The 26,110-nt window shown below is 36.2% G+C and overlaps 1 protein-coding gene across 6 annotated transcripts in view; it reads right to left on the bottom strand.

Moving 5' to 3' along the window:
• Window positions 1-6,962: 6,962 nt before the first annotated feature.
• OMA1 (OMA1 zinc metallopeptidase) overlaps window positions 6,963-26,110 on the bottom strand; it is a 54,149-nt gene continuing 35,001 nt past the window's right edge. For 2 of the 6 annotated variants that reach the window (XM_006200540.3, XM_072974338.1), the window contains exons 8-9: window positions 21,999-22,148; window positions 6,963-7,419 (exon numbers count right to left, since the gene is read on the bottom strand). In XM_006200540.3, coding sequence (XP_006200602.2) covers window positions 7,210-7,419; window positions 21,999-22,148 — 360 coding nt within the window. In that variant the 3' untranslated portion in view covers window positions 6,963-7,209. The other 4 variants (XM_072974339.1, XM_072974341.1, XM_072974340.1 and 1 more) reach the window with 4 other exon arrangements.

Raw genomic sequence — 26,110 nt, 5'->3', positions numbered from 1 at the left:
GATCTGAGATAATTCAAGTGGGGGGGGATCTTATAAATGGTAAAGCAAATACACCAATGCAAATCCACTGTCATATCAATGTAAAATTTATGCTGCACTGTTTTTGGCTCGGATTGGTATCGTTTCAGACCAGTCTTCAAGGAATCATCTTGTTTCTTTGCCTGCTCAGAGAGGACAAAGGTCAGGTCTTTATTCATTACTTAACTGATCCGGTGGTCGCACGTGGCCCTCTGGGCAACGCTGACTGCCGGTCTTCAGTCCAGTCAGTCAGGATAATCCCATCCCCCGCCATGGCGACTGCTTCGGTGGTGCTCTTCAGCACTTGGTGCTGAAAGCTTTGTTCAAATAGTAGCAAGATGTGTCAGTCTCCCCTAGGAGCTGCCTGCTGCCATCCTGATGTCATCAGGGGAGAGTGAAGCCAGAGCTGAGAAAAGTCGCAGAGAGAAGCATGGCTCTGATGATACCGTGATCCTCTGGACTCAGCTGTGTCCATAGCTAGCGTACGTTCTGGGCTTTTCTGTCAGGTGAAGCAATACATCTTTTGGATTGAGTTTGAGTTGGTTTTTCTGTTCTCGCAAGTAAAATAATCTTAAGAAATATACCATGTAACCTTGAGCAAGTTTCATTAACCCTCTAAACTTCAGTCTCCTGATCTGTAATGGGGAATAATATAATACCTATCACATATAGAAATGCAGTGAGGTTCAACAGTGCTCGAAAAATGCTTAGCACAGTGCTTAGTACGAAATAAGAATTCAATAAATTGTGGCTATTTTTATTATGTTTGGAGCTCTAGACATTGTACTAAATACTTTCAGTACATCATTTCCCTTAATCATCATGTCAACCTGTAAGGTAGGATTTATTATGCCTATTTTATAAATGAAGAAGTGAGGGTTAGAGACTTTAAATGACTTGCCCAGGGTCCCATGGTTTCCAAGAGGCAGCGGTTTCACCAAGTATAATTGTTTCTTCTTTTTTTTTTTTTTCTAATCCTTGGACCAGATGATGTTGAGTGTACCTTAACAATAAAACTCTAATGTGCCAAAAATGATTAGGTATCAGGGACATAACAGTAAATATACATGTTTTCTCTGAGCTGAGTTTTAGAGGATATAGTCCTACAGGTATCTGGATTACAAGAGATGAGACTGAATTTGTGCCTCGGATTTACTAGCATTCATGCTCCTTAGAACTCAGCTAACCAGCCAGCAACATCTAAATCCTACGGGCATCTCAAAAGCATTGACAGTAAGTTACATAACGGAATGCAGAACAGACAGAGGTCCTTTCCATGTACAACTTAAAGTATATGTACATATATTACATTCCAACCGCTATTTAATTTCTCCTAAAACCCTGTGCTGAAATGGAACATTTCTTTTGTCTTTATTGATTTCACGGGTTTAAAAAATCCTCTTCAAATGCACTATAAAGATATCATCTCTATGCATTCTCTGCTCTTTCTGACATGATGTCAACCTGTATGTTTTCTAGGAAGTCTGAACCATACAATTAGATGTGATCACGGGATGGATGAAGGAAAAAGACCAGGGCCTCCACGACACAGTTTTCGTAGGAAATCTACAGGGAAATCCAACGGTGTGTTTTACTGGTTACCTCTAGGTGACACTCTCCAAACGTCCTTACATGTTTTGGAGTGCCTGTGACAGAACTCCAGTCACTGGAGCGGAGAGAACGACTATGTGGAGAACAGTTAATCTCAACCTCTGCCTTCCAAGTGTCGTCCGGTGCGCCGATCAACAAATTCCTTACAAGCAGTCTATGGTGAGCCTCAAAAAACGTAAGTAGACTCTTAACTTGTCTTCTTAACAACTAGGTAAATATTTTGTCTAAGAAAATATAACTGTGTCAGGACACATCCCAAAGGAGAAGTCGCAGGCGTTCACAGGCAGGGTGAGAGGTCTTATCTCCCATCCCGCCTACCTCACTCCAGGTTTTTCAAGGGAAGTTTGACAGAACGGTCTGAGAAGAGGATCTGGAAAACCGTCCTGTAGATAATATAAATGATCACTGATTTTATACTAACAAGATTTTTAACTGTATCCCAGTCGTACATGAGGAAGCTAACCAACAACTGAGAATAGAGTCTGTTCCTTTTCTCTTCACAGCTTAGTTTACAGATACCTGAGGGTGTGGAAGTGGACAGATTTATAGTCAGACAGACCTAGCTTTGCTCTTCCTAGGTGAGAGACATTGAGTCTATCATTTAACCTCTCCAAGCCTGTTTCTCAACATAAAATGAAAACAAAGGCAGACCTCGTTTTATTGTGCTTCAGTTTATTGCACTTTGCAAATATCCGGTTTTGTTTTGTTTGTTTGTTTTACAAATTAAAGGTATGTGGCGATCCTTTGTCAAGCAAGTCTACTGGTGCCATTTTCCCAACAGCATTCTTTTTCTTTTTTTTTCAACTGAAATATAGTCAGTTACAATGTGCCAACTTCTGGTGTACAGCACAATGTGCCAGTCATGCATATACATACATATATTCGTTTTCATATTCTTTTTCACTAAAGGTTGTTACAAGATGTTGAATATAGTTCCCTGTGCTGTACAGAAGAAACTTGTTTTTTAAAATTATTTTTATATATAGTGCCAATATATTTGAGTACCAATCACAAACTCCCAAATCTATCCCTTCTGACCCCCTTTCCCCCAGTAACCATAAGATTATTTACTATGTCTGCGAGTCTGTTTCTGTTCTGCAGATGAGTTCATTACAGTTCTTTTTTCTTTTTCTGAATATTCCACATATGAGTGACATCATATAGTACTTTTCTTTCTCTTTCTGGCTTACATCACTTAGAGTGACAATCTCCAGGTCCATCCATGTTGCTGCAAATGGTATTATTTTATTCTTTTTTATGGCTGAGTAGTATTCTATTGTATAAATATACCAACTTCTTTATCCAGTCAACTGTCAATGGACATTTAGTTTGCTTCCATGTCTTGGCTATTGTATATAGTGCCGCTATGAACATTGGGATGCATGTATCATTTCGAATTACAGTTCCCTCCAGATATATACCTAGGAGTGGGGTTGCTGGATCATGTGGTAAGTCTATTTTTAGTTTTTTGAGGAATCTCCATACTGTTTTCCATAATGGCTGCACCAAACTACATTCACACCAGCAGTGTAGGAGGGTTCCCTTTTCTCCACACCCTCCCCAGCATATCATTTGTGAACTTTTGAATGATGGCCATTCTGACTGGTGTGAAGCTGACACCTCATTGTAGTTTTGATTTGCATTTCTCTGATAATTAGTGATACCAAGCATTTTTTTCATGTGCCTATTGGCCCTTTGTATGTCTTCACTGGAGAACTGCTTGTTTAGGTCTTCTGCTAATATCATTGATGAACATAGATGCAAAAACCCTCATTTCTGGATTGGGTTGTTTTTTTCTTACTAAGTTGTACGAACTGTTTATATAGTCTGGAAATTAAACCTCTGTCAGTGGCATCAGTTGCAAATATTTTCTCTCATTCTGTAGGTTTTCATCTTGTTTTGCTTATGGTTTTCTTTGCTGTACAAAAGCTTGTAAGTTTAATTAGGTCCCATTTGTTTATTTTTGCTTTTATTTTTATTGCCTGGGTAGACTGCCCTAGGAGAACATTGCTAAGATTTATGTCAGATAATGTTTTACCTATGTTTTCTTCTAGAAGATTTATCACGTCTTGTCTTATGTTTAAGTCTTTAAGCCATTTTGAGTTTATTTTTGTGTATGGAGTGAGGGAGTGTTCTAACCTCACTGATTTACATCTGATTTACATGTTGCTGTCCAGTTTTCCCAATACCACTGGGTGAAAAGACTGTCTTTTCTCCATTGAATACTTTTGCTTCCTTTGTTGAAGATTAATTACCGTAGGTCTGTGGGTTTATTTCTGGGCTCTCTATTCTGTTCCATTGATCCATATGTCTGTTTTTATGCCAGTATCATGCTGTTTTGTTTACTGTAGCTCTGTAGTATTGTCTGAGGTCTGGGAGGGTTATTCCTCCATTCTTTTTCTTCACTATTGCTTTGGCAATTCTGGGTCTTTTGTGATTCCACATAAATTTTAGGATTATTTGTTCTAGTTCTGTGGAAATTGCTATGGGTAATTTGATAAGGATCACATTAAATCTGTAGATTGCCTTGGGGAGTATGGCCATTTTAACAATATTGATTCTTACAATCCAAGAACATAGGATATCTTTTTATTTCTTTAAGTCATCTTTAAGTTCTTTAATCAATGTTTTGTAGTTCTCCATGTATGAGTCTTTCATCACCTTGGTCAGATTTATTCCTAAGTATTTCATTGTTTTGGATGTGATTTTAAAATGGATTGTTTCTTTACTTTCTTCTCCTACTATTTCATTGTTAGTGTAAAGAAATGCAACTGATTTCTGTATGTTAATCTTGTATCCTGCTACCTTGCTGAATTCTTTTATCAGTGCTAGTAGTTTTTGTATGGAGCTTTTAGGGTTTTCTATATATAGTATCATGTCATCCTCATATAGTGACAATTCCACCTCTTCTCTTCCAATTTGGATCCCTTTTCTTTCTTTTTCTTGCCTGATTGCTGTGGCTATGTTGAATAGAAGTAGTCAGAGTGGACATCCTTGTCTTGTCCCAGATTTTAGTGGGAAGGCTTTCAGTTTTTCACTGTTGAGCACTATGCTGGCTGTAGGTTTGTCATATATAGCTTTTATTATGTTGAGATATGGTCCCTCTATATCCACTTTGTTAAGAGTTTTTATCATAAATGGCTGTTGAATTTTACCATATGTTTTTTCTCCATCTATTGAGATGATCATGTGATTTTTGTCCTTCTGTTAATGTAGTGTATCATATTGATTGATTTGCATATGTTGAACCATCCTTGTATCCCTGGGATGAATCCAGCTTAATCATGGTGTATGACCTTTTTTACGTGCTGTTGGATTCTGTTTGCTAGAATTTTCTTGAGGATTTTTGCATCTATGTTCATCAATGATACTGGCCTGTAATTTACTTTTCTGGTAGTGTCTTTGGTTTTGGTATCAGGGTGATGGTGGCTTCATGGAATGAGTTTGGGAGTACTCCCTCCTTTTCAGTCTTTTGGAAGAATTTGAGGACCAATATGAGTTCATTATGTTTGGTAGAATTTCCCAGTAAAGCCACCTGGTCCTGGACTTCTGTTTGTAGGGACATTTTTTATTGCTGATTCTATTTCATTTCTAGTGATCAGTCTATTCAAGTGGTCTATTTCTTCTTGATTCAGTCTTGGTGGTCTGTATGTTTCCAGAAACTTGCCCATGTCTTCTAGGTTGTCCAGTTTGTTCCCAAATAGTTGTTCATAGTATTCTCTTACGTTTCTTTGTATTTCTGTGGTATTGGTTGTAACTTCTCCATTTTTCTTTCTTATTTTATGTGTTGTCTCTCTTTTCTTCTTGGTGAGCCTGGCCAGAGGTTTGTAAATTTTGTTTGCTCTTTCAAAAACACAGCTCTTGGTTTGATTGATTTTTTTCTATTATTTTTTAATCTCCATTTTATTTATTTCCTCTCTGACCTTTATTATTCCTTCCTTCTGCTGACTTGAGGTTTTGTTTGCTCTTCTTTTTTTTAAATTCTGTTAGGTGATAGGTTAGATTGTTTACTTGAGATTGTTCTTGTTTTTTAAGGAAGGCCTGTATCACTATGAAGTTCCCTCTTAGCACTGGCTTTGGCTGCATCCCATAGAATTTGTGTGATTGTGTTTTCACTGTCATGTATCTCAAAATACTTTTTAATGTATTCTTTGATTTCATCATTGACCCATTGATTTTTTTTTTTTTTTGTAGCGTGTTGTTTACTCTCCATGCTATCATTTTTTTGTTGTTTTTCTGTTGTTGATTTCTAGTTTCATGGCGTTGTGGTCAGAAAAGATGCCTGAAGTAATTTCTATTCTCTTAAATTCCAACAGCATTATTTTTTCAATTAAGGCACATATATTGCTTTTTAGACATAATGTGAGACTGCACATTTAATAGACTGCAGTATAAAGATAACTTTCATATGCACTGGGAAACCAAGAATTCATGACTCACTTTATCACAGTGGTCTGTAAGCAAACTTGCAATATCTCTGAGATGTGTCTGTAAAAAAACCTACTTCACAGGGTTGTGGAATCAATGGGCACAGCTCACAGTAGGAACTCAATAAATGGTGGTTTCTGTGAGAAACTATTTATTTGATGTCATGTGTTTCAAGAAAAATGTCCCTCTTAGGAATATAACTTCAACATCACTAGACTTCATCAGTTTGGGAGTACAAATAATATATAAATAATAATGCAATTTTGAAACCTATTTCCACACTTAGATAATACAGTAATTCGGCAGCATCACTAGGGATGTCACCTGTGCCTCCCTCATCATCACCCAGCCCTTTGTCGATGTCTGCTGCCCAGGGAGACCAACTTGGGGGCAGTGTCTTGCCCCTGCCTCTGCGGGTGATACCTCAGTGAGAACAGGGTGGCTGCCTTCTCTGAGAACCCCAGAGGTATTCAAACTGTAATGCAATCAAGGAGCTAAAATGGCATGATTTCCTGTTAAGACTTCATGCACCAGAAGCACCTATGTCTGCAAGGACATGACCCTCTCTCCTCACTTCGTTTCTTACTTTGCCACTTGGACCACAAACAACACTACCTGTGCCTCCCTATGAAAAAAGCTTCTTCAGCTTCTTCTTAATCCCTCATCATCCATACGTGAGGACCAGGAAACTTTCTATCCCAAGATCTCCTAGTCCACATAATCCCACCCTAAGGCAAACCAATTTCTGCATATTTCAGACTGGTAGTTTCCCAGTTCATCATAACTATTCAGATTCTAAAACCCAGTTTAGGCTCAGCTGGAATGCTCAACAATAACAACTACTGCACATTCTGACTTTTCATTCACTAGAGGTCTGCCTTCCAAATCAAAAGTATAAGACAGAGTAAAATGTGTTATATAAATTTATTCTGTGACATTTTCCTCATTGAAGTTATTTTAAAATACATTAAAATACATCAATATTTCATGAAAAATAAATATCTAGTATAAGAGTTTAGATAATACCTGTAATATACATGATTTGAACTTGAGTATCCTTTTTTCACTTCAAACATCATTTTTAAAAAAGTAACATAAAAATAATAAGGATTGTTGCATTCTTCATATATCCTATGTCTCATAAATTTTAATTCAACTGCCAGTTCTTTTCTCAACTATATATGTTAATGGTATTTGATTCTGGTTTTGAATGGGAAGAGTATCCATTTTCTGTTTAACAGTGATATTCACATCTTCTTTCTCTGCTTCTTCAAGAAAATGCTTCATGCTGAGTTTGAATAGTAATCGAGGGTCTGGTCCAGAAAGTGGTGGGCAATTACAGGCCTCTCTAATTTTGAGAGCCTATAAAGAAAGAATACAATACAAAGTATATACACACATATAACTTTATTAAGGTTATCCCAGTAATTCCTAATATGCTCTATGCAAAACAATGAAATATAAGAATATATTCTGTATTTTTGGAATAAAAGTTATCTTACAACATATGAAAAGAGAATTTCATATAAATTCAAGGTAAATAGTTACATTTTCATGATTTATTCATATAAGAAAATATTTGCAAAAAACCCCAACTGTATCTGCAGTTGTCCACTGTCCTGCTGGAGATAAACAGGACCTCTTAGAGGTATCTCTATAATTTGTCAAACCTGAGCCAACACTGAGAACAGCATTCAGATTAGAGAAGATCTGAAGACTCAGAGAGATTTTTTTCAAGAAAAAGAAAACAACTGAAAATAGATGGGAACGCACTGAAGGAAGATATCCATAACTGGAACAGTCTGGGATAGAATGGATGTAATAACCGAGGAAAGCAAGCAAATCAAAACCATGGCAAGTTTTAATGCCAGGAAAAGTGAAATGCTGCAGGGAAAATAAAAGGAATCACAGTACACTACTGCGACTAGTGACCAATGTTTTAAAAATTGAATCTTTACCTAACCAAAATTACAACTTAATCATAACTGGAAGGGGGAGGGCTGGATATACGTGTGTGCATGCACAGGGTGTGACGCTGACAAGGGAGAGCATAATTCATCCTCCACGGGGAAAAATAAATAGATAATGCCTAGAACTCAAAAGTTAGGAAGTAGCAATATAAGTGTGCTACATAGACATAGTGGGAAATAACAAAAGAATCATGTAAGAGAGCTGGAAATCATTACCCTTGAAACTGAGGGCAGGGTAGGGACTTTCAGACATAAAAACTAAAATAGCAATTTTTAAAGGAAAAAAAGTCTTAATACCTAAAAGGTTTTAAAAGAAAGATGTTTAGGGCTAAAAAAGCTAGCTTGGTTTTTTACTATTTCTAATGTTTTGATAGTGAGGCATGTTAAGGGAAGTAAGCAGAGAAGGGGACAGTCGGAGTTTGGAGAAGTAGTAAAATTTTAGATATACAAGGTACACAAGGTCTCACTGATAAAACAAGGGCTTTGTCGAGGCAGGGGGGAGACCTTAAGGACAAGGACACAAGGGAAGAAGTCACGTGGGTACCGAGAAGAGAATTCCGAGCAGCAGCAGTGAGTGCCAGAACCTGCGACGGGAGTGTGGCTGGAGTGTTTCAGACGGTGAGGAAGCCAGTACAGCTGCAGCACAATGGGGTAGGAGGCAGGAGCAGGTTACGTGGGATCTCACAGGTCTCAGTAAGGATTCTGGGTTTTACTCTGAGTGGGCCTGCCCCTGATGTTTGCGTGGTCCATGCCAAGAATGCAAACAGAGGCTCAGATACCATATGTTTAAACATCTAAAACAACTACAGGAAAAATGCTCTGTTCCGCTTTGAGGAACAGACATTCAAAATGGCCCTAATGGCCAGGGACAAAAATTAGAATTCTTGAATTTTGGAGTGCATAAAGTTACAGGGAGCCGACCCCAGCTGCTGCCACTGGCCTGCTGTCCACTCCCTCCTCCTCCCAGCCCTGGCTTACCTGGCCCTGTGAGGGGCCTTGCGTACAGCCGTCCAAGGGAAGAGGTCCACAAAGCCCCTGCAAGCAGGCTCAAAAGTGTTTGGATGAGGAATTCCAGTATCCCAAATACCAGAGTGCCATGTGGTGGGTCACAGGTTCTTAGGGAATATTCCCTCAGGCCCCACAGGACAGGGGGGCATACAACCAGAGGCAAACCAGAAAAGTCTTTTAAATGGCTGAGGCCAGGGCAGGAGCTTGGGTCTAGAAGACTTCTGACTCTGAATGAGGCTATGAGTTACCCAAATAAACTAAAGAGGAAAAAGCATGAAAGTGAAATTCTTCGGTGACAGAGGCCTTGTCTGAACTCTCTTTATATAACAAAATACAAGAGTAAAATGTATCTTACATCTATTAAGTTTAAGTAAATGTTCATCAAAGTAAACTGAACAGAAAAAGCAAGAAAATGTTTCCCAACTACAGCACTGACGTAAACAGAAAGTCAGACCCTCAGCTGAACGGTGACCTACTGTACAAACCAGGATATCTTTGCGAGAGAAAGGAAATGCTATAAAAGAAGATTTACACTGAGACACCAGGCACAGACTGAGACTGTCCTGGCCAAACTGGGACACAGAGTCGACTCTTGCTTTAACTCCTTTACAACTACATTGTTCTTTTCCACGTGAGAAGCCACTTCATGGCTGCTACAACACACGTCGAAGGCCTTCACTGGTTTCAGTAAAGGGGCCCAGTGGGGAGTTCAGCAGGTAACAGCTGGCACAGCTGAGTTTGGCAGTGAGAGATGCAAAGCAGCAAACAAACCGAAGAGGAGTGCTGCCTCCTACAATCTTTCCTATTCAGTAAAAGCTCTTCTCTTTCCCTTAAGTTATCTTACCAGTATTTTTACATTCAACAAATATTTAGAACACCAAACTGAGTAAGGTGCTAGGTATACACCGATCAGAACAGTCATGGTCCCTGCCCTCATGCAGCTTATTTTTGCATTTCCCCATTACTGGGCATTTAAATTGTTTTCATGGTTTTGCTTTGTTTGGCTTTTATAAATTACCCTGCTACAAAAATGTTTGCTTAAAAAGAAAAGGTTATTTTAAAATCTCCATTTGAGTTTACTTGAAGGATATCCCCAAAATAGAATGATCTGAACAAAGAGTAAGAACAGAGTATAATTTTTGTTATATAGGACCAGACTGTTTTCCACCAGAAAGTCTTTACCAACTTATCATGTTATCAGCATACAGGCATACCTGAGTTATTCATAATCAGTATGACGTAAGATTTGATTATTTTTCTGTCTAGATAACCACATCATTTTAAGACTCAGAATCCTTAGAAATCATCAGCTAAATTTTACAGTTGAGGAAATGGAGCCCTAGAGAGGTTAAGATACTGGCAGGGAACGAAAAACTGCTTGGTGCTTGTTTATTAATTTATTTACTTGTAATTGCCCAAACCTGGAAGCAACCACAATGTCCTTTAGTAGGTTAACGGATAAATAATCTGTGTTACAACCAGACAATGGAATATTATTCAGCAGTAAGAAGAAGTAAGTTATCAAGGCTTAGAAGGACATAGAGGAATCTTAAATGCATGTTTTTAAGTTAAAAAAAAATCTGAAAAGGCCACATAGCCTATGATTCCAGTTACATACATGACACTCTGGAAAAAGGCAAAACTATAAAGACACTAAAAAGATTCATGGTTGTCAGGGGTTAGGGGGAAGAGAGGGATAAACAGGCAGAGCATAGAGTATTTTTAGGGCAACGAAACTACTCTATGTGGCACTATAATGATAAAGACATGTCATTATACACTATACATACCCACAGAGTGTACAACACTGGAAGTGAACCCTAATGTAAACTATGGACTTCGGGATGTAATGATAGGTCAATGAAGATTCATCTGTTGTAACAAATGCACCGCTCTGGTGTAGGATTTTGATAGTGGGGGGAGGCTGTATCTATATGAAAGCAAGAAGTATATGGGAAATTTCTGTACGTTGCACTCAATTTAGCTGTGAACCTATAACTGCTCTTAAAAATAAAGTCTATTTTCTAAAAAACTGGCATGGAAGTAAAAAGGCTAGGAAAAAAGGGATAAGAACACACTTTTGTTTTTTTTGTTTTTTTAATGCTTTTGCATTACATGTGTTTATACTAATTTTTTTTGCACCACACTGTATGTGTCTTGAGTAAATCTTTTACTGAACAAAATGTACTTTGGAGGTATCTGAGCTATGTTTCCTTAATTGTTAGAAAAACTACATATTCTTTGTAAAAGTTTTCTATTGCTATTTCTTCATGTATGAACTGTTTTTCTCCTCTACCTATCACACAGAATCCTGTTACAGACCATACATATTTCCATCAATCTTCACCTATTTTGCATAGTAAGATTTTATCACATATGGTGGTAAAATATTCTTTTTTTCACTTTCCTTTCCACATTTATTTTTATTACATTTCAGGGTGTCAACATCTTTTACTTTTATAAATTCAAATCTATCTTATTAAATATGCCTTCATCTCTTTAAAAGTAAACATTTTCCCACTGTACAGCTAGAATATGTCTTTCCATCTCCTTTATTTTGTTTTCTGTGTTTAACATCATGCACTGCACATAATAGGTACTTAATAAATGCATGCTGAACTCTAAACAAACATTTATAGAATGCAAGCTATGAATAAATCATTATGATAAATGTCATAGGAAAAACACTTAAGAGTTTACAGTCTATGAGAAAGCAGGAATGTACTCTAACAACAGGGATATATAGCTCTAAGAATCCCAAGGAAGATCTGGAGTTAAATATGGAATTAGCTACCTAAAGATTCCAACCAGGAGTGCAAAGAACTAACACTTACTGTCCATTTTCTATGTGGTTTACACTGTGCCTGGTATTTTAATGTTCTCTAAATGGGTGTTATTATGAACCATTTTTCATATCTTGGGCTCAGTGTGAAATACTTACCATTAAAGTGTCTTATAAGGGAGGGAGGGAAGAAGAGAGGGAAAAAGGCAAGAGGGAAGGGCAGGATCTTACCCACACAAACATACAACTATATACATAAAACATTCAGGAGACATTGTTATCCCGATGTTATAGATGAAGAAGGCTGAGGGTTAGATTAGATAACTTCCTCAAAGTTAGGTGGGTATGTCAGAATTTTAAACACAAAACTCCTTAGACCACTGCTATTTTTTCACTATTTCCTATAAGCACCCTCTTCCCACTACTAATTTGCTACATGCTACATTTCCATGAGAGAATGTAACTGCTATTCAATTGCACTGACCAACTTTTCTATTTTTAACCTAATATTTTATTATTTGTCTTTCCTATTATTATCCATCATGCAGTAATTTAACAAATATTCACTAAACATCTCAGAAACTGTCCCAGGCGCTAGGGAGACCGCACTGAACAGGGGCCTTCCATTCTAGGAGAGGAGATAGATAATAAACAAGTAAACAAGGTAGTTTTAGCTAAGTACAATAAAAAATTAAACAATAAACTGTGTTACAGAAGGACTACACGGAAGAAAGGCTATTTGAAATTGGGGGACAGGAAAAGCCTCCCCAGCGACATGACATTTGTGCAAAGCGCTGAGGGAAGAACATTCCAGACAGAGAAGTCAGCAAGCACAGGAGCTGTAAGTAGGAAACAAACTCCACATCAAATCGCGGGGATTGAGAGAAACCTGTGGAGGGCGACGAGTGAAGAAGCTGGAGAAGCAGGCAGTGGCCAAATCACATGATTTAAAGACCCAGTAAGGAGTTTGGATTTTTATTCAAAGTTAAATGAGAAGCCAATGTAAGGGTTTAAGAAGGGAAATGACATTAAAAAGAGCATTCTGACTACTGTACTGAAAATAGGCTGTTAGGGACTGAGGTGAAGAGTGGAACAAGAAAATCAGAATAGGAGATGACTGTCGTTAACCTAGGGGAGAGAAGATGGTGACTTTCACAAGGGTAGTGGAACGCTGACGGAGAAGGGAACGCATCTTATGGGGAGTCATTCTTACTCCTCACGTGTTTTTAAGTTTTCTCCTTAGACCTTGGCATCTTGTAAGGGCCTGTCTTTGCAATGAAGATTGAACACTTGATAAAGTTAACTATCCAGTGATCTTCACATCAGGCTCTCATGCATGATTCTTCTAAAAACCCATCTTGAGAAATGCTACCTAAATCAAAAAATGTGATACAGAAACCAAAGTCAAAGAAATGAAGGCATGAATGAATGTACTGGTCCTTACCACTGTCACATTCAGCTTGGATTTCCTTGTGTCTTTTCAATATTCTTCTATTTTTAGACATTTTTTAAAAGCTCTGGATGTTTTAATTTGGTTGTGCTATGCGCCTCTATCTCCAGCATCAATGAGTCTTTGCTCTGAGGCATCCATTTTGCTCCTTACAGCCTCCAATGAAAATTTTCTGGCTTCTCTGCTGTACTCACAAGTTTAGCAATTTTCTGAAATGGATGTATCTTACATTTGCAAAGTCATTCTTTCCTCCTCTGTCACTTTCAGTGTCGTTAAAGCAGCCTCATCATGTCAGCTTCAGGTGCTGCTGCCTCTGCAGTTCTCGTCACCTGGGCTGTCCTCCCCAATGGAGCAAAACTTTAAAATTAGACCTGAGATTTGAGATTTGGTTTTGTTTTTTTGATTTTTCTACTCGATGAAGCTCATCTTGCTGGGGGGAAATGGGCATTTCAGAGGATTTGTTGTTGTTGTTATTGTTGGATTTAGTTTAAATGAAGGTCCTTGTAGTGTCGTTAGTTAAAGACACTCAGACACTATATATAGTCTTTTCAATAGTTACCTATGATCATTTTTCCTTTCAACTCATATGCACTCATCATTCTGATTTTTTGAAAATCTCTTACCCACCTTGTAAATCTACTCTTGAGAAGGATAAAAATGTGGCTGCAGTATCTTTTATTCCATTAGAGTTGACTTGGCTGGTCTGAGTTCCTTCTTCATTGTTCTATATAGATTCCTCTTGAAGACACATTCCAGTTAGCCTTCTGAGACAGAGGAGGATGACATTTCCTCAATCAAAAACACTTCTCAGGTAGCTGAAGTACCGGATCTTTTGCACAGTGCTAAATCATCACTCCACAATCACTTGCACGAGGGGAAAAACTGCGTTTCCAAAGGAGGGGTTAGGCCACCACCATCCAAACCCCCTGACTGAATGTGGAATCACTGAATGTGGAGCAGCCAGATTAAGAGCAACCTGCTGTGAAGCAATATGAAGCATAGTTGTACCACCTATAAAATATTCTTACCAAAATGTAACTTCCATTTATAGGTATACAGAGAAACAAGTTGGTCAACACCACAAAGGAGCAATCAGTTACATCTAGAATGTGAGCGTAGATTTATTCAACACATCAATGACACATTTAAAAACAAACAAAACAAAGGGGAGGGGCACTGCTCTAAAGTCTGAGACATAAGGGACAGAGCAACCAAATGCAATGTGTGGATCCTGACAGATCATGATTTGAACCAATTGTAAAATTCTATTTTGAGACAGAGAAATTAGAATATGCACAAGATAATTAATTTTATTACGGAATTACTTAATTTTCTTAGCTATGATAATGGTATGATTATGGAAGAAGATGATACTACTTTCTAAAATGCATGTTGAACTAATTAGGAGGGAAAGCCCTCAATGTCTAGGATTTGCACTAAAATACTTCCGGGGAAAGAAATAAGAGAAGGGGCAGATGAAGCAAGTGTATAAGAAGGTTGCTGCTACTGAATACGAGTGAGTAAAAAAGGGGGGGTTCATTACATTATTCAAATTAGTCTCTATCTTCACGTGTTTTTAAAATTTCATAATAAAAAGTAACACTAAAAAAAGTCCTTAAAAAAACTTTTTCCTCTCTATCCACCCTTCTCCTGTCATTTTTGCATTTCTGTAACTTCATTCTTGATTTTACAACGGTATCTTTAGTTCTAAATGGCTCATGAGACGTTTAAATGTTTCTCCTGAAAAATGAAACCAGTCCCTTTACACCCTCTCAATTTCCAACTCTCTCCCTTAATTTCTGGAGGCAAAAGACCTAGAATTTTAGCATCAATAACCTCAGTGTAAAAACTCACTAGAAACAAATTTAACAAAAATTAATGAGACTTGCATGTTACCACTTTAAGAGACAGAAAATACAACAAAGGTAATGCCTATGTGGCTACTTAAAAATAACAAAGCAAAAATTCTGTGTATTTATTAGTCTGACAGGATGATTTGATTTAGTATCTACTTGAAAAGCTAATTGAAGACAAAAGGAAATAAAAACAGAAAACTGTGAAAGAATCTGAAATGGACTTAAAGATCATTTGGTGTCCTATCAAGTGCATCCCTGGGTATTATCTCTGCCTTTCATGGCCTTAGAGCTATTTTACCACCGTGTAAGCTGCAGAAAACTTAAAACAATACAAATGACACTCGTGGAAAAGGAAAAGAACTATGTCTGGTGGAATGCAATCGACTATTGCCTTATGAACGTGTCAGTTCTGCACCTATTTGTGAAGTCATTTGAGCTAGTTGTAACATATTACTGGCTCCTTCATGAATAAGTTAAATAAAATCTCAGATACAGTTCATTTTATAAGTTATGATTTAACCTTTAAAAATATTTTCCTCTAACTCATTTCATTTCCTTTCATAAACTGCAATGGAAATTAAAGTCTAATTTTTGAAGTTGTCTAAGAGAATTAAGTAAAAATAACTAAAAATTTTAAGTAAGTAAATATAAAAAATTAAAGTTAAGGCCACCTTGACACAGGTCAATTGTCCTCTTGAATGATAAAATAATATGGAAAAGTTTTCAAATAAAATTTTATAATCAACCACTCCTAACACAGGAGAATGCTGGATTAAGAAATGGCTGTATTTATTCCCCCAAACAACTGATATATTTATAAAACAACTACTGGTACACATGAGGATTCTTCTAGGTATTACACATCAAGTAAAACAGCAATTACTTATTCATAAAAATACTATAGTAAAATTTAAAAAGGAAAAAAGAAAAAAGCAGGGAAAAAAATAATGCCAAAGAAGACTCATGATTAAATTAAAAGTTTCCTTTGAAAACAGAAACCAAGACATTTCAAGGGAAAAAAGTCACCTCCGTTTTTTAAACGTGTTTTTCTAAAAATACCATTACTTTTCTGCCCTTCCCCCTAAAAAGCAATTTTTCCCTAATAGCCCATTCATTCCAGCCTCAAGTAGATACACATTACATGTACCATAATATTTTTTTTAAAGTTTTAGACAATGTTACTGTCAGGCTTCCTGGCTTTATATGATTCAGAGGCCAATTCAATTACAGTAGCTGCTATGATATTTGCCTTTTCCTCAACACTCTTCATGTCAGACAAAATGAAATTCTGCAAGGTGAACAGTGTGTGTTTGTGTACACTGGCCAACAACGACATTTCACTTCAATGTTAAACACTCTCATATTTTCTACTCATGAGATGTATATTAATGATTTATGCATTTACTCTGTCCAATTATAAATGCATAAGAATGATTTACACATGAGTTAAAACGCTCAGCTTCCTGAAAGCTTAAAGAATTCAAAATAAAATGAGATTAAAAAGAATGCATTTACAGTCTGCCACTGAGTGATACTCATACCTAAAAATTAAATGCAGTAAATTTGAAACTCAAGATTTAAAAAACAATTTACAAATAAAGCTGATATGGAAGGTTCTAAGAACATCAAAAAATAAATCCTATTCAAAATTATGATCACAATAACATAACCCCAGACAACTAGTAAGTCCAAATTAAATGTTTTTCCTACATATTCTATTATTCTCTAACCACCCCTCCCCACCAAGGAAAGAATGGCAGAGAGTTGGTAAGAGAAGAAAAAATAAAAAATTCAGTATAAATGCTTTCGGTTGTAAAATAAATCTTTCAAGTAAACTTCTACCCTGGGTTATCATAAAACTTCTCTTATTCACATCTATTTATATTGTATGACAATACTTACAGAAAGGAAAGTAAATAGGGTAAATCTCTTTCAAACACAGTGTATGGCATATACAATTTAAAATCTGAAAATTATAATTTCAAAACTGTCATACTATTAAACATCAACAGGTTGGTTTAACATCTGCTCTTCAATTTTTCACCCAAGTTGTTATGGTAACCGAATATGTGGAATATGTTTCCTAAATTTAACTGATTATCTCAAGTAAATAAAATTATAACATATTATTAACTACAAATATTATTATTATTACAACCCTATATTTATCCTTTTTAAATGCTAGTGGATCAGAGGATTACATTTAACTAGGCATTTACACATACTTTTATCTCAGAATTCATATTTAAAAAAAAAGGGTATTTTTTTCTAATTTGGGGGTGTTTTCTTGATTTAAAAACAAAACAAGAAAAGGAACTAGTCTATTTTCTGAACAGTATACTATACTAAAAATACTATAAAATCAGGACTGTACTGCTTTGTAGGAGCTGTAGATCACATTCTTTTCAAACATAATTCAAATCCTGTTATTCCTCTAGTCCTCTGCTCAAAGCCCTCCACTGGTGTTCCATATCTGAGCTAAAGCCAAAGTCCTTTTTTTGTGCGGATACAAGGCCTGCACCCCCCACCTTCCCTTGCTCACCTCATCCAGCTCCACTGGCTCCTCTGCTGGCCCTCAGATACGCAGGCTCACTCCTGCCTCGGGAACTTGTGCTGACTACTCCTTCTGCCTGCAAGGCTCTTCCTCCTAGGCAGCTACACGGCTCACTCACTCATTTCAAGTCTTCATTCAGATACTATCTTTTCAGTGAAATCTTCTCTAACCAAGCCCATTTCAAACAGCTATTCCAGCACTATGACCATTTCTACTCACACATTACCTATCTGCTACAGAATGAACTGTGTCCTCCCCAAATTCCTATCTTGAATGAAGCTCTAATTCCCAATGTGATAGGTATTCGGAGATGGGGCCTTTGGGAGGTGATTCGGTTTAGATGAGGTCATGAGGGTAGGGGACTCACAATGGAATAGTGCCCTTATAAGAAGAAGAAGAGACGCCAATGCAATCACTCTCTGCACCCCGTGGGATGCAGAAGGAAGGCAGCTGTCTGCAAGCCACGAAGAGAGATCTCACCAGAAACTGAACTGGCTGAAACCTTGTTAGGACTGAAGGACTTCTAGCCTTCAGAACTGAGAGAAAATGAATTTCTGTTGCTTAAGCTGGAAACTGATCTTACACTTCCAGTCTTCAGATCTGCAAAGAAATGAATTTCTGCTGCTTAAGCTACCCAGTCTATGGCATTTGTTATGGCAGTCCAAGCTAATACACTATTTCTCCACCTTTACTTTCCTCCCTAACACTTACTACCAATATACAACATATCGGTGTTTTATTCTATACACTACAAATTTACTCTATTCACTGTCTGTTACCCTTTACTGCAGATTCACAGGGCAGGGTTCATTTGTCTATTTTGTTCACAGTATCTACTAATCTACAATCTGGCACATATCAGGTAATCAATAAGTATTTGTTAAATGCATAAAGTACAGATTTAAAATATCTTACATGTCGATATGCTATGGTAAGGAATATATTTCTGAGATGATATTCAAGAAAAACAGTAAGAAATAAAAATATACAACCTTTAGTAAGTTAAATTTTTTAAAAATCAAAATTACCAAGATTTGTATTCACACAGAACCCAAGAATCTTGCTTTCCTGGTTTTCTTGATCTCTCCTCCTATGAAGCTGGTCTACCACGGGCTCTGTCTTCCTCCTACCAATTAAATGTGGAATCCACCTACTACTGTTGACTGTCCAGGATTGCGTTCTCTGCTTACTTCCTAAGTGAACTCACCTATTCTCACTGCTTCAACTATCACCTTTTTGGGTGACTGAAATCTTTACCTCTGGCCTAGACACCTCTGTACTCTGGTGCTATGTTCTCAACTACCTTTGAGACATACATCACTTCAGGCACATTCAGGAATGTCAGAGGACAGGAGCTTCAGGTAGAATATAACACCACCCACTGCCTCTAGGTAGAATATAACACTGCCCTCTACTTAAGTAGCAAAAAAACCACAGGAATAAAATCTAACCAAAAAAACAGTCTTTAGTAGCATACAGAATTCTCTGCATTCCCTGAGGAATCGCTTTCTTTCATTACAGAAATTAGACCTATGATGGTAGGGAATTTCAAGGTCTGAATTATGGCTATGTATTCTAATTAACAGTATACTCTTGCACTCAGTTTCACTTCAACCACTGAATTATTCCCAATATCGTAGTAGAGTTTTATTACTTTCAAATTGAATTTAATCACTTGGGGGGAAAATACAAGAAATTATAGAAGGTTTTCAAATTAAGTTTCTGAAGTAGGATAGTTTATTTTTAGAAGAAAAATATCTCTCAATTTTTTCTTCATCACTGGCTCCCAAATAACTTATCTGTTTCTTGAGCCATTTTTCTTCATACTCACTAATCAATTCATTATTATTTTAAGGACTTCTCTAAAGAACATTTTTTTACTTCTCTAAAGATCCATAGTTGTCTGATGAAATGAAAACTCAGAATTTAGGACAGGCGCCAGATAAAATTCTTTATCTAGTTTAAGTAAACCATGTATTTTTAGAATTTCATTCAGCAAAAATAAAAAGAAAGGAAATTCTAAGACAAAACCATGTGGTTATCACGGCTTTAGAGGCAGGTTAAGCCTCCCAGGGCAGTATGAGGTCCTGGGGCTTGGGTAGCACTAAGAAAACTCTTAGAGTCAGTGCTCTTCAATATAAAATGGTTACTAAGGAACCATGTTATCCTGGTCCTGTGTTGCCTTTTAAGATGAATGATTACTACACATTATGTGTCAAAGAAATTTCACTGCTGTTTCTTTCTCACAAATTTTTTCTTTATATTAAGAGTACAAATGAAATATATCTAGGATAGGTCTCAAGAACCCATGTCTGGCTGTCCCCAATTCTCAAAAAAGGCACAAAGTATGCCCAAAATATCAATAAATCCTGTCACCATTCCTTTCAAAACATATCCAAAATCTGACCACTTCTCTCCCTCTCTTCTGCCTCCATAATCTCGTTCCAGAATTATTGCAAGAGCCTCTTAAACAGTCTTCCTGATTCCGCCCTTGCCCGACTACAGTCCACCCTCCACACAGGAGTCCCAGTGACCACTACAAAACACATGAGTCAGACCAAGTTACTCCTCTGCTCAAAACCTTCTCGTGGCTTCCCACATCACTTGAAATAAAAGTCAAGCCCTTAAAACGGTTTAGAAGACCTTTCACAGTCTGGACCCTTTCACCTCAACCATCCTGCCCTCCCTTACTCCACTCAGCCCCAACATTTCCTTGTGGTTCCTTGAACACACCAGGCATATACGCTCACTTCAGGTCCTGTACACTTGCTGCTTTCTCAGCCTAAAAGACTCTCCCTCCACATATCCACAGGACTTGCTCCCCTGCTGCTTTCCAGATCCTATGAAGGGAGACATTCCCTGACAAATGAACACACACTAGTACACCTCCACTGCCCAGCCCTCTCATCTACCTCTAACCTGTTTTATTTCTCCCCAACATGCTCATCAATGCTTCACATAATGTATGTATGTTTATTATTTGCATTAGCTAACTAGAATGTTAGCTCCAAGAAAACAGACTCTTTTGTTCCTTGCTTATTCTCTGGCAATAGAACAAAGAATGGCAGATTAGCAATGAATATTAATAAATACTCTTCACATGAATAAATTAATTAATCTTGTGGTAGTTTCTTATTCCAAACTAGATGCAAGCTATTCTTCCTTCAAAAGGCATACTACTATATTTCTACTTTTCTTATGATAAATCACATTCCTTGTATTAAGAATCATTTTGTACTTATTTAGCATCCTGAAAATATCAAGGCCATGTATCACTGCTTTTGGCTCCCATGTATCTAACATCCTTTTTTTTTTTTATAATAGGTACTCAGTGTGTGTTCATCTGAATTCGGAGTCATACTTAGAGATACTTGTACAATACACCTATGTCTGTTGTGCTATCCTTTAGCAAACAGCCCAAAACAAATTCTTTTTTTTTTTTAACATTAAGATTTTTTTTTTTTTTTTGGCGGGACGATAATTAGATTTCTTTCTTATTTTTAGAAAAGGTACTGGGGATTGAACCCAGGACCTTGCACATGGTAAGCCTTTGCTCTACCACTTGAACTCTCCCCTCAAAACCAATTCTTAAACTGCTAAAGAACATTCTGCCTTTATAATCAACCAGCAAACTAAATGCAAGTGAGACAGAAGAGGGCATGTAGCCTGGCTTAGAGATGTCTGACATTCAATTTGTACCTATGTGGAAACCACAGAAAATATTTTGAATGATGCTAAAGCAAAAGATTTTTAGAAGATAGTGATTACTACTTGGAAGAAAGCTATTTCACCTTGATCCATTAATAAATTCTACCAAAAAAAAAAAAAAAAGCCACACAGCACACAGTTTAAGAAATAACCAGAAAGCAAAATAATATGAAGGGGCTTTTTTCCCTAAAAAAAAAACAAAAAAACTCCAGCATCACTTCTAGAATACCCAATTGACTCAACATTTTTACACAACTCATTAACTGGTATTTTTAATGAAAAGCTTAAATAACTAAAAAAAAAAAAAGATTAAATTATGAACAATATGTTGAAAAATATGCCTTGAGGTTAAGTCTTTCACCAAATCACTCAAAATTAGAAAGTTCAATACGAAAGAGGTTAAACCTTCATCATTAAGAAAAGTCAACTATGGACACCAATTTATTCTCCAAGACTAGCAGGATTTTACTTTTCAATCAAATCCTTTGAAAAGTGACAGCAATCAAAATAGCTGACAGGCTAGAACTCTCTTTTTCTAAGTACAAGAAGTAAGAGCATTAAAAATAAGTAATACAGTAAAAATAATGTCTTGCCCTATGCAATCTCAGCTCACCTGAGGTATGAGTCTATCCAAAGACTCGGCTCGATTTCCATGAGAAGGATGTGTAGATAACCATTCTGGCAACTTGGGATGACCATGGATGCTGTCTGCAAATTCCATCTGCTGCCAAAACACTGAACTGGCTCTGACGTCCACACAAGCCTAAATCCCCAATTAACAAAGCACAAAATAAGCTTAGTTATGAGGACAACTTTTTGAATAATTTACCTTTATGTCATTACATGTTTTAAAGACATTTTTAATCATCATTTTAATATAAGTAGAATATGCTCATTGCTTTTTAAAAAAAAAAACCTCAAACAATACGGTATAATCGAACACAAAAAGAGCCTCCTCCCTTGCCCCTCCTACACAACATTTACAGTAATATCACTCCCAAAGAAATCCCACTCCCACTATTTTCAGTATGTTAGATATTAAGAACATGTATCAAGAGCAAAAATCTTCCACAGAAATTAAAATTATTTATGTTTTCATAAAAAGATTTTAAAATCTAACCTGTTATTAAACTGTACTAAAGAAATTTTATTCTTAATCTATACCACTAGAATAATTAGAAGGCTTCAAATAAATATAATGAAAAGAGTTATATTTTTAACATGCACATCAATTTGTCTACTTTTCCTTAATGTATTTGCCGAGGAACACATTTAAGTCACTCAAAATACCTTATAAAAGTGTTATTCTCTTTAAAAAAAATAGGGTACACAGGCATTGTGTGTATGTGTGTATGATTCCATCATATACTCATACACATATATTTAGCTATGCACAGAACATTTCTGGAAGGCTATTTAAGAAACTGTTCATAGTTGCTGCCCTAAAAGTATAACCGAGGTATTTGATGGTGGAGGAGGAGCAGGACTTTTACTTCTGAACTATATTAAAGTATATTAATTTCATAAAATTTATTTCTAAATCCTACCTTAAGTGACTTAATAAATATTACTATAAGGCTGTTCAATTTTTTCACATTTCTTAACTTACTTTTTCTATAAAAAGCAACTGAGGGAAAAGTGATTATATTTTATTTCCCAACTAGTTCTATTTTTGATTAGAACAATAAAGAAAAAAAATTACACTGTATCAACTAGAATGTGTTATCAAAAGCCTTAATGTGCTATGAGCCTTAAAACAGTGCAACTGTGACACACAACAAGGCAAAGAAAGAACATCATATGCCAACTTAGCCAGTCAACATCCATACCACATCATTTGTAAAAAAACACCACTGAAACCATTTTCAAATACAGGGAACATGAAAAAAAATTAAACAATTTGAAATTCAAGTAAATTTTAGACAATGTTTAAAGCAATACAATTCTTTTTAACTATGGTAAAATACACATAACAAATTTTACCATCTTCACTATTTTTAAGCCTACAGCTCAGTAGTATTGTGTGCATTCACACTGTTGTGTAGCCATAACCACCATCTATCCCCATAACTCTTTTCATCTAGTAAAACTGAAACTCTATACCTATTGAACAATAATTCTCTATTTTAATTCCCCCCACCCTAGGCCCTGGCAACCACCATTGTAATTTCTGTCTTTATGACTCTGACTACTTTAAGTACCTCAAATAAATAGAATCACACAGTATTTGTCTTTTAGCAACTAGCTTGCGTCACTTAGCATAAGGTCCTCAAGGTTCATCCGTGTTAATAGCACAGCACAGAATTTCTTTTTTAAGGCTGAATGATATTTCAGTATATTTAGATACCACATTTTGCTTATCCATTCATCAGTCAATAGACACTTGGGTTGCTTCCACATTAACTACTGTGAATAATGCTGCCATGAACATGGGTATACAAACATCTTCTCAGCTTTCAGTTCTTTGGGGAATATATTCACAAGAGGAGTTGCTGGATCATAAGGTAATTTTTATTTTTTAACTTTTTGAGAAACCACCATACCATTTCTACAGTGGTTGCACCATTTCCATCAACAATGTACAAGAGTTTCAATTTCTCCACATCCTCGCCAATACTTGTTATTTTATGTTATTTTGATAGTAGCCATCCCAGTGGCTGTGAGGTGGTATCTCACTGTAGTTTTTTTTTTCCTTTTGATATAATTTTTTTACATTTTTTATTGATTCATAATCATTTTACAGTGTTGTGTCAAATTCCAGTGTTCAGCACAATTTTTCAGTCATTCATGGACATATACACACTCACTGTCACATTTTTTTCTCTGTGATTTATCATAACATTTTGTGTATATTTCCCTGTGCTATACAGTGTAATCTTGTTTATCTATTCTACAATTTTGAAATCCCAGTCTATCCCTTCCCACCCTCTACCCACCCCTCCACATCCTCGCCAATACTTGTTATTTTATGTTATTTTGATAGTAGCCATCCCAGTGGCTGTGAGGTGGTATCTCACTGTAGTTTTGATTTGCATTCCCCTAGTGATTAGTGATGTTAGACATCTTTTCATGTGCTTATTTCATATTTCTTCTTTGAAGAAATGCCTAGTCAAGTCCTTTGATCATTTTTGAATTAAGTTTTTTGTTGTTGTTGTTGAGTTTGAGAAGTTCTCTATATCAGATATACGATTTGCAAGTATTTCCTTCCATTCCATGAGCTGTCTCTTTTTACTCTGTGGATGGTGTCTTTTGATGCAAAAATATTTTTCTTAATTTTCATGAAGTTCAATTTGCCTATTTTTTTCTTTTGTTAACTCTGCCTTTGGAATCATAGCAAAGAAATCATCAAGTCCAATGTTGTGAAGTTTTTCTCCTATGTTTTTTCCTTAAAATGTTATTGTTTTAGGTCTTATACTTTGGTCTTTGATAAATTCTTGTATATGGCATTATATAAGGGTCCAATTTCACTCTTTTGTATATGGATATCCTGTTTTCCTAGCATTATTTCTTGAATAGACTGTCCTTTACCCATTTCCCATCCTTGACAAAAAATCATTTGACCATATGTGTGAAGATTTATTTCTGGGCTATCTACTCTATTCTATTGGTCTATGTGTCTTTTATGATAGCACCACAACATTTTGATTACTATAAATTTGTAGTAAGTTTTGAAATCAGAAAGTAAATCCCCTAGTTTTGTTTTTTCAAGATTGTTTTGGCTATTCAGGTTCTTTAAGACTGCATATGAATTTTAGGATGAGTTCTATTTCTGCAAAAAAAAATGTTTTTGGAATTTTGATAGATGTTACACTGAATCTGCAGATTGGTCTGGGTATTGATATTTTAACAATATTAAGTTTTCCAATCCATGAACACAGGGTATTTTTTCATTCATTTATGTCTTCTTTAATTTGTTTTTGCAAATGTTTTATAGTTTTCATTGTACAAGTCTTTCACCTCCTCGGTTAATTCCCAAGTCTTTTATTCTTTGATGCTACTATTAATGGAATTATTTTTGTAATTTCCTTTTCAGATAGTTCACTGTTTACATATAGAAATATAATGGATTTGTGTGCACTGACTTTATATCCTGTTACTTTGCTAAATTCATTTATTAGTTTAAACAGATTTTTTTTTTGGTAGAGTCTTTAGGGTTTTCTATATATATGATCTTATCATCTGCAAACAAAGATAATTTTACTTCTTCCTTTCCAATTTGGATGCCTTTTACTTCTTTTCCCTACTCTGGCTAGAAACTTTCAGTACCATGTTGAATAGAAGTTAAAGTGGGCATCCTTGCCTTGTTCCTAATCTTAAAGGAAAAGCTTTCAGTCTTTGCTGCTGTGGGTTTTTCATATATGGTTTTTATTGTGTTGACGTAGTTTCCTTCTACCTCTATTCTGTTGAGTGTTTCTTATCATCAAAAAGTGTTGAATTTTGTCAAATGCTTTTTCGTTCTTTTCTTTTTAATTGAAGTATCATCAGTTACAATGTGTCAGTTTCTGGTGTAAGCACAATATCCCAGTCACACACATACATACATATATTTGTCTTCATATTCTTTTTCATTAAAGGTTATTACAATATATTGAGCATAGTTCCCTGTGCTACACAGCAGACACTTTTTTTAAGATCTATTTTTATATATAGTGGCTAATTTTTCTGTATCAATTAAGATAATAATATGGCTTTTCCCCTTCATTTTGTTGACATGGTGTATGACTT

Source organism: Vicugna pacos, chromosome 13, assembly GCF_048564905.1.
Source record: "Vicugna pacos chromosome 13, VicPac4, whole genome shotgun sequence".
NCBI classification, from domain to species: domain Eukaryota; kingdom Metazoa; phylum Chordata; class Mammalia; order Artiodactyla; family Camelidae; genus Vicugna; species Vicugna pacos.
The sequence above is the reverse complement of the archived record's forward strand: the minus strand, read 5'-3'. Positions and strand labels throughout refer to the sequence as shown.